The sequence below is a fragment of the Echinops telfairi genome, unplaced genomic scaffold (genome assembly GCF_000313985.2).
Source record: "Echinops telfairi isolate 266 unplaced genomic scaffold, ASM31398v2 ScPeMD7_8;HRSCAF=38, whole genome shotgun sequence".
Lineage (NCBI taxonomy): Eukaryota > Metazoa > Chordata > Mammalia > Afrosoricida > Tenrecidae > Echinops > Echinops telfairi.
In genome coordinates, this window is record NW_022103905.1 from 16998779 (window position 1) to 17009010 (window position 10232).

At 39.6% G+C, this 10232-nt stretch overlaps 1 protein-coding gene across 1 annotated transcript in view; it reads left to right on the top strand.

Annotated features, from left to right (window-relative positions):
- The window catches only part of MINDY2 (MINDY lysine 48 deubiquitinase 2), a gene marked incomplete at its 5' end in the record, with an annotated part of 75339 nt that overhangs the window by 8272 nt on the left and 56835 nt on the right, over positions 1–10232 (top strand). Inside the window, one exon of the mRNA XM_004709528.2 lies at positions 5124–5181. Coding sequence (XP_004709585.1) covers positions 5124–5181 — 58 coding nt within the window. The remainder of the gene's footprint in view (positions 1–5123; positions 5182–10232) is intronic.

Genomic DNA, 10232 nt, shown 5'->3' on the forward strand with positions numbered 1-10232 from the left:
ACTGCTACAATTTTAAATTACATAGTCTGAGCCAGCAATCCCATAATTTGTTTCTTCTTCAATAAAATTTAAGGACGCACAGAGGTTAAAGTCTTTTGATTAGCAAAATTTGTGGCACTTGTTTTTGAGTAAAAAATGCATTCAGGACGATCTTTATTTTTTGTTTAAAAAACAACAAAATGAGAGAGAGATCTTTATTCCAAAGTATTAGAGACAGGCATCTCTTTACTATATACTGTTTCATAGGAGTCCTGGTGTTGTAGTGGGCCACACATTGGGTTGCAAACCACAAGTCAGCAATTCGAAATCACCATCACTCCTCAGAAGAAAGTGAGGCTTTTTGCCTCCGTAAAGACCGACAGCTTCAGGAACCCACAGGGGCCGTTACACCGCGAATCAAAATTAACCCTGTGGCAATGAGTTTGGGTTTGATACTCATCCACTGGCTTTGGTGAACATTCAGCGTATTTTAATGGCTAAGATTCAGACAAGGAATGTACTACTAAATATATTAATAAGTCAGTTAAAATATTTGTTAAAATATTAAAATAAATTATGAAGAGTAGTGATGAAGCCACAAAACATCTCACAAATCTTGTGGACATTATTTTGAATGAAATAAGTCAATCACAAAAGGACCAATGTCGTATGAGATTCCTATTAAAAATGCAAGAATAGGAGAAAGAAACAATTTTTGATGTTTACCAGAGATAGGGGGAAGGACAGAGGATCACTTGATATGAGGGGGTGCCCCCCAAAACTGGATTTTTTCCCAAGGGTATGTGTTTAAATGTTTTTACAAAAACAACCTTATCACCTTCCAAGTACTCTCGATTACATTTAATATGTTTGTCAAATTTCTGATTCCATTCTTGGAAACATTTTTCAAACTCATCTGTTTGGGTGGCTGACAGCACCTCCTTCATTTTGTTCTTCACCTCTTCTACACCATCAAATCACTGTCATTTCATGTCCCTCTTCATTCATGGAAACAAAAAGAGGTCTCAAGGAGCGAGGTCAGGAAAGTAAGGAGTATGGGACAAGAGGAAACAAAATTTCACAGCTGCACTCTGTTCTCTTAAATTCGCCATCACAACTCTGTTCTCTTAAATTCGCCATCACAAAAAATGAGGTTCGAGTGAAATTGCTTTTACGAAAAAATTCACTGTGACCAGAGAGAACCTTCCCAGGCAAGGCCACTGAGTGCACTAACTCAGAACAGGTTCCTCGAAGCTTGCCTAGCGGGAAAAATGTGTACTAGAAAGCTCCACTCCACCCAACACAATTCCAGTTTTGGGGGTTACTACCTTGTAGTAAACAGACGTTGGTAAATTCTGATTTAAAAAAAGGATATGGTTGAAGTTAGCCCAATGTGACCAAGGCACAGGAAGACACTGAGTCGTACCATACCCAAGAATAAAGGACAACTATAGTAGCTACTATATGACACTATCCTGCAACTACCGTAATAACAAATAGTAATTGGATGTATACGTAGGTAGGTATGCAAATAGTAATTGGTGAGTGGATGTATACATAGGTATGCCAAATGGTTGGAGAAGGTGGTAGAGTACTAACCCTGCTACATAACGTGGAAGGTCATACAAGACTATAGCCATGTGCTATATAGGTATGTATGTGGGCTTTACAGTGTACACATTTGTATGTGCTGCATGTATTTATATATGTAAGAGAGCATATGGGAGATGGTCTGATTAGTCTGGTGTGCATCTTTTACAGTGTTAAACATCACTAATTTAAAACATAATACATAATCATACCTTCAAAAGTGGAATCGAAACACCTTGCAATAATAATTATATAATAATGGCTAGGATCAAGTACTGAATAAGAGTCAATCAAACGATTATATAAAACTGAAGAACTGATGCCTTCACATTATGGTGTTGATGATGAATACTGACTATATAATAAATTACCAAAAGAATGAACAAAACTGTTTTGGAAGAAGTGCAGCCAGAATGTCCCTTAGACTTCATTTCACTTATTTTTGACATGTTATCGAAAGAGATCAGTCCATGGAGAAGGACATCCTGATAGGTAAAGTAAAGGGTTTACAGAAAATGAGGAAGATCCTTTTTGGGCTTTTTAAATTCATTTTATTGGGGGCTCATATATACATTCTTTGTGTCAAGCATATTTGTACATATGTTGTTATCATCATTTTCAAAACATTTTCTTTCTACTTGAGCCCTTGGTATCAGCTCATTCCCCCCTCCCCACCCTTTCTCCCTCATAAGCCATTGATAATTTATAATTTATTATGTTTTTCATGTCTTAGACCACCGCTTTCTTCCTTCACCCACTTTTCTGTTGTCTGTACCCCTGGGAGCAGGTTCTAAGTTGATCATTGTTATCAGTTCCCCCTTTCTCCCCCTTTCCCCCTCCCTCTTACCCTCCTATTATTGCTACTCTCATTATTTGCCCTGAGGGGTTTATCTGTCCTGGATTCCCTGTGTTGTGAGCTCTTATCTGTACCACAGAACATGTTCTGGTCTAGCCAGATTTGTAAGGTAGAATCAGGGTCATGATGATGGGGGGAGGAAGCATTAAAGAACTAGAGGAAAATTGTATATTTCTTCAGTGCTACACTGCACCCTGACTGTCTCATCTGTGAGAGGAAGACCCTTAATGAGATGAATTGACAAAATAGCTCCAACAGTAAGCTCAAACATAGCAACAGTGGTGAAGATGGCCCAGGACCGGCAGTGTTTTATTTTGTTGTATATACTAGGTTGCTATGAGTTAGAATCAGCTAAACAATACCTAACAAGTATTATCTAATGTAGGTATCAGCAAACTTTTTTTTTCCGGCAAACTTTTTAATGTAAAGGTTTAGATGGTAAAAATTACAGGCTTTGAAGGCAGTATGTCTATCTGTCAAAGGTTCAACTCAACCAATGTAATAGAGAAACAATTGAGAATGACCGTGTTCCTGTAAAACTTTAGACTATTTAGAAAAAACAAATGATGGTCTGTAATTTGTCAGTAAAGTACTGTTCAGTAAAACTTTGCTCATTTCCAATAACATTTTACTCATTAATTAAAACAACAAAATTGTGACATGTGAATGATAGTCAATTAATTAGCCCCTTCCAGCCATAATCCATATGTGAATATGTGAAATACTGTAATTCTAGACTTCATACCCTTGTGGCTATTGTCTCGGTTTGGAGGGCATTATCTGCTGGTGAACATCAATGGAAATAGATTCAGATGTGACTTCAGTAGACATTGAGGAGTTTGGTGGCATAGTAGTTACACAATGGGCTGCTAACTGCAATGTCAGCAGTTCAAAACCACCAGCCACTCCTCCTTGGGAGAAAGATGGAGCTTCCTACTCCTGTAAAGAATTAAGAGTTCCAGTCTCAAATTAACAAGGGCAGTTCTATCCTGTCCTATAGGGTCACTATAAGTTGCCATTGACTCAGTGGCAGTGAGTTTGGTTTTTGATTAGTATAAATCGAACCACATCTTTGTTTAATGGTTATCTTGGTTACTGTTGCTAGTAATGAATGTAAGGGATGATATGCCCCAGCTGAGAGGAGAAAAGCTGTTTCTGGGTGGCCTGGGGCCAAACCTGGCTGAATAAGATGAGTAAGAGGCCGATACCTACAGGAAACATCCTGCCAGAGGCCCCAGGTCATATGTGCATAAATAAAATACAATTCAGGAGTGAAGTATAGGTTATTACATTTTGTGTACCAATAAAAAGGTGAAGGGCTGTATGTTAATTTATTTGCACTATTGGTACTCAGAGTAATTCTCACAAATTGACCTTTTCCTGCATGGGTGTGGTATAAAGGTAGTGGAAGATGCTAATAGGATTTGCCTGTGAGTAGTTGTGAATAAGATTCCGTGTAACGCCATCCTGCTGCATGAAAAGTGAGCCCTCTGAGAAGCAAGGAGGGTGATCTCATCACTGGCAAGAGCCAGGAGTGGCGTTTCCTCTGGACCCAGCATCTGGTTACTCCTGTTTATACTAGTCCATAAGTCCTTCTTCAGACTCACACAGCCACGTGCAGTGATGCAGAATGCAGATCACAGGCTTTGGGTACAGGGTCATGTGAATCCAAGGTTGGTAGACCCATGGCCGGCCTTCAGCAACTCTCAGGGGCAGCAGGAGAGAGAGCATCCTAGGGCCCCTTCTACAAGAAGGCCCCGACCCCAAGGAGACAGCATCAGGCTGTGACCTGATGACACGTCTGACCCCACTTCTAGCTAGGAGTTTCTACTTGACATAAAATCATCTAACCACCATAGTCATTGAATGAAACATTTCCGGAACATCTGAAAAATTAATTTAGACTAATGTGTCGTTACAGTTGAGTTAACTGTAATGGGTTTTTAATTATTTTTTCTTAACCATGACTAATTTATATATTTACTTTTAACCTATTTTTATTGTAAAATACAATGCACAAAAACTTCCAAGGGGACTTTAAACAGTTTGTTGGAAAATACCATTATGTTTTCATTCACTTCTTCTACAAACTCTTTGAAGTCCCCTCACCTGCTTCCGCGGGTGACCTCTCCCAAGTCCCCTCACCTGCTTCCACGGGTGACCTCTCCCAACACGTTGGTGTTCTTACACTGCTTCCACGGGTGACCTCTCCCAACACGTTGGTGTTCTTACACTGCTTCCGCGGGTGACCTATCCCAACATGTTGGTGTTCCTCACCTGCTTCCGCGGGTGACCTATCCCAACACGTTGGTGTTCTCACCTGCTTCCGCGGGTGACCTGTCCCAACACGTTGGTGTCCTCACCTGCTTCCACAGTGACCTATCCCAACACGTTGGTGTTGCTGCCTGTCCTTTCCCCGCACTTCCGACCATGCAGGACAGAGTGCCTAATGATAATCAAGATGGATGGGAAAGGGCATAGGACTTGGCTTTGAAAACAGATGTCACAGTTCCACTATAAGATCTTATATTAATCTGTAAGTTTAATGGTGGTGGGATTGACTTTACTAGATCTCAAATATTTTAATAAATATACATTTCTGTAGTGAATTAGTGCTTTTGGATATGCATGTATACCTACATATTTGCATTTCTCACCGCAAGACATAGTTGCCTAAAATGCTTGATTTATTTTTCAGGTGAAACTGCCACCAATGATGGAAATCATAACTGCTGAGCAGCTGATGGAATATTTAGGTTAGTGTTGAAAAATGAATGATTTTACATCACTTGCAAAAGAAAATAAAGTTTTTTAAGTGAATGTGTTACCAAATATCACCTTTCTGAAGTGCTATTATATCATCTATTTTTAATTTTTGGTTTTTAATCTAACTAAAATGTTTGTCAGTATATTACTATTGTTATTATTATGCCATAACCTGTTTCTGACCAGCATTAGAATTCTGTAATATTAAAAAGGAGACTAGGTAGATCTCAAAAACAACAACAACAACAAAAATAAAACACATGTTAATTCTGTGCTGCTGTTCAGTTTGGCAGACACTATTTATTTTTGCCTCTTGAGCACTTCAAATGTGGCTAATGTGAATAAGAAACTGAATTTTAAATTTAATTTTAATTCATTAAATATATATAGCTGCATATTGATTAGTGGGTACTGTTTTAAACAGTACATGTTTAGTCTGTAAATGTAAATTTAGGAGCAGATAGCATATCAGAGTGGTTGTTGGAGCATCAGACAGGGTAATATCATGAAATTCAATGAATATTAATAGAGAAGAAAAGAGGCCAGTGAATTGAGTTCAGGGTACTGCCAATGATTTAGAAGCTGGGGAATGAGGAGGGGCAGGAGTGCCCAGCCAGGCAGAAGAAAAGCAGGAGAGTGATTTCCTGGAATCCAAGTGCAGCAAATGGTTCACAGAAAAGTGAGAGATTAGTAAGGTGAAGAATAAAAAAAGCTATTGATTTAGCAGTAATGCACCGGTAATCTTAACAGTTGCATGGGGGAAACCTGACTAGAGTAGGTATAAGAAAAAAATGTCCTGGCCCACCAAGCCCTGAGGACAATGTTCCTGCTCAAAGCAGCCAGTGCACAGAGGGGACCACATGGCCGGCCCCACTACAAGACATGAAGTCCCTCACTGACCCATAGCACTACGGGGGACAACACTGGAGACACAGTGTGGGAATTGTGCCTGATCTGACCCTACCACATCAAGGTGAAACACGGGGTACAAAAGAACAGCAAGGGGAGCAGAGCAATGAAGTCCCCAGGGAATACCAAAAGTAGACTTTGGGGCCAAGATGCAGCACCCCATCAGACTCAATGAGAAAACACTCCTAAAGGTCAACCAACAGGCCTTAAACTATTTACAGGCTTTGTTTTATCTTTGGTGCTTTGTTGTTTTGTTTTGTTGTTTTGTTTTGCTCTGTTTTGTTTTTGTACATATTATTATCTCTGAATGTCTACCTAGATAAGATAGGCAGGATAAACAATCTGGAGGAGAAAACAATGGACCTACATACAGTTCCAGGGGGACATGGGAGAGGGGGAGGTGAAAGGAAGTGGGTGTTAACAAACCCAGGGACAAGAGAACAAGAAGTGATCTAAAATCGATGGCGAAGAGGGTGTAGGAGGCCTGGTAGGGCTTGATCAAGGGCAATGTAATCGAGAGGAATTACTGAAACCCAAATGAAGGCTGGACATGATAGTGAGACAAGAGGAAAGTAAAAGGAAATAACTAGGAGGCAAAGGACATTTATAGAGGTCTAAATACAGATATGTACATATGTAAATATATTTGTATATGATAACGAGGAAATAGATCTATGTACATGTGTTTATAGGTTTAATATTAAGGTAGCAGATGGATATTGGGCCTCTACTCAAGCACTCCTTTAACACAAGGACAATTTGTTCCATTAACCTGGCATTCCATGATGCTCACCTTCCCGACATGAATGCTGATTTGCTTATATGCAGGCGTATAAGCAAATGTGGTAAAGAAAGCTGATGGTGCCTGGCTGTCAAAAGATATAGCATCTGGGATTGTAAAGACTTGAAGATAAACAAGCGGCCACCTAGCTGAGAAGCAACAAAGCCCACATGGAAGAAGCACACCAGCCTGTGTGATCATGGGGTGGCTGTAGGATCAGTTATCAGTCATCAAAGACCTAAAACAAAAATCATATCATTGTGAATGAGGGGGAGTGCGAAGTGGAGACCCAAAGCCTATCTATAGGCAACTGGACATCCTCTTACAGAAGGGTCGTGGGGAGGAGACGAGCTAGTCACAGTGCAGTATAGCACCAGTGAAGCATACAACTTTCCTCTAGTTCTTTAATGCTTTCTCCCCACCCCTCACTGTCATGACCCCAGTTCTACCTTACAAATCTGGCTGGACTGGAGCATGTACATGAGTACAGACAAGAGCTGGAAATACAGGGAATTCAGGGTAGATAAACCCCTCAGGACCAATATTGATAACAGCCATACCAGGAGAGTGAGGGGAAGGTAGGGAAGCTATATGGGGAACCGATCACAATGATCTACCTATAACCCCCTCCCAGAGGGATAGACAACAGAAAATTGGGTGAAGGGAGACATCTGTCAGTGTAAGACATGAAAAAATAATCAGAATTTATAAATCATCAAGGGTTCCTAAGGGAGAGTGGGAGAGGGAGGGGACAAATGAGATGAAAATGAAGATGGCAACAGAGGTACAAATGTGTTTGACATGATGGATGTATGGATTGAGAAACGAGTTGTATGAGTCCCCAGTAAAATGATTTAAAAGGAAAAGAAAGGAAAAAATGTAGACTCATGCATAATCTGGATCTTCTAGACTAAGAACAGACTACAAAGAAGGAAGAGGTGGTCTACTTCTAAACTATTAGCCCTGACAAATTTATGACTAGCAGCCAAACATTGTCTAATATAGTGCTAGAAGTTGAGCCCCTTTCATGGGAAGCCACTCAAAATATGGCTGTTTCCTCAAAGTAGAATCAACTTAATGGTTTGGAGCAAAGCTCTCAGACCTTCATTTGCCGATGGGGTATGTGGTAGTTATATATTAATTTGTCAGTTTGAGGATTAAGAGTGAAAGGGTGGAATCTAATCTGTGAATCGAATAATAGCCAATGAGGCCTCCATGTGGGCTTTCTCCTGAGAATTCTGGAAAATCTGGGATTTCCTCCTTAGAGGCAGAAGACACACACTCTCTAGGTTCACTCCCTGGGAGACATTGTAGCTGACAAGACACATGGAGAAGCCACATGGACCTGCCCTGATGCAACCAGACCTCTGAAGCTAGAGAAGTCATGGAGAGACTCTTGCCAGTGCTGAGACCCTTACAACATCACTGGTTCCCAAGACTTTCCACCCACTCGCCTGTGATCATTCTGCATTTGGTGTCAATGCATGTGTTTCGTGAGTCTGAAGAGGACTTACATATTGGTGTCGGACATATGGACTAATATTGGACTTATGGCTTAGCCTGGACGGGGCTGGGATGTTTCCTCAATATTCAACTGTTTTTGCATATAAACCTTTCTCTTGTACACATAATGTGTGTGCATGAATTTGTTCCTCTAGTCTACCCGGACTAACTCAGGGTACAACTGAAAATGAGTTCCAATAATTAATGAAAAAGAGCTGTAAATATCCATTAATAATCAGAATGTATAATGAGTTAAATACATATCTAGGAAAGTTGGAAGTTGTCAAAAAATGACATGGACTGCATAAAGATTGCTATCCTAGGCATCCGTGAGCTAAAATGGACTGGTATTGATTGGACAGCTTGAGTCAGATAATCATATGATTTCCTATCCTGGGAATGGAAATTCAAGAGGAATGTTATCACATTCATCATCAAAAAGAACATTCAATATCTACCTTGAAATACAATATTGATTGTGATAGGATTTTAGCTATATGCTTATAAGGAAGACCAGTTAATACAATCATTATTCAAATTTACTTATCAGCCACTAAATGAGTTCCAATTATTAATGATAAGATTTTGAAGAATTGCAGTTTCTTCAGTGCAAAATTGATCAAACTTATAATTAAGATAGATTGATAATTACTGGTGAATGGAATGCTAAAATAGGAATGAAATAAAGATCAATAGTTGGAAAATATGACCTTGATGATAGAAATGTAGACCAATCACTGCATTACAAATACTTTTGTCCAGCCACATAAATAGCAAATATATACATGAGCCCTGCATCGGAATACACAGAAATCATACTGACTGCATTTATGAGGAGAGAGGATGGAGTATCATTAAACAAGGCCAGGGGTCAACGGAGAAAGAGACCATTAATTACTCACATGCAAGTGTAGGTTCAAGCTGAAGAACATTGAGTCCAGCTCATGACAGGCAAATTAAACCCTTCAGTCTATCTCATCTGAATCTGGAGGCCATCTCAAGAACATTTGATACATTGAACACTAATGACTGAAAACCAGACCAATTGTAGGCTGACATCAAAAACTTCATACCTGATAAAAGCAAAAGGTCATTAAAAAGATAGGAAAAGACCAAAGTGGATGTCAGAAGAAACTTTGAAATTTGCTTTTGAGGAGCTAAAGCAAATAGAAGAAATGATGAAATAAAAGAAAGAGCTGATCAATTTTTTTTCCAAAAGGTAGTTCAAGAAACAAAGCATTGTAATGAAATGTGCAAAGTCCTGGAATTAGACAACTGAAAAGGAAGAATTCATGTAGCATATCCCAAACTTAAGAACAGAAGGAGAAAATCAGGCCTCAAGTTGCAGTATTGAAGTATTGTATGTGCAAAATACTGAATGATACAGGAAGCATCAGAAGAAGATGGAAAGAATACAGTCACTATAACAAAGTCACTATCTAAAAAATAAGTGATGGACATCCAGCCGTTCAAGAAGTAGCATATGATCAGGAAGCAATGTGTAGAAGGAAGAAGTCCCAGCTGTACTGCAGGCATTAGTGACATACATGGCTTCGAGTTGGTAGAATACTAACTGAAAAGTTACAAAATGCAGATTAGGAGACAGGGAGCAGGTTGATGAGCTGTTTGAACTGTTGAATACAGAGTTGATGATCTGAAATGTAATGCGACTCCCCCACACCTACCTAATTCATAAGAAAAAATTACATACAACTTTCCTCTAGGTCTTAAATGCCTCCTCGCCCCCCACTATCATGATCCCAATTCTACCTTACAAACCTGGTTAGACCAGAGGATGTACACTGGTACAGACAGGAACTGGAAACGCAGGGAATCCAGGACAGATGA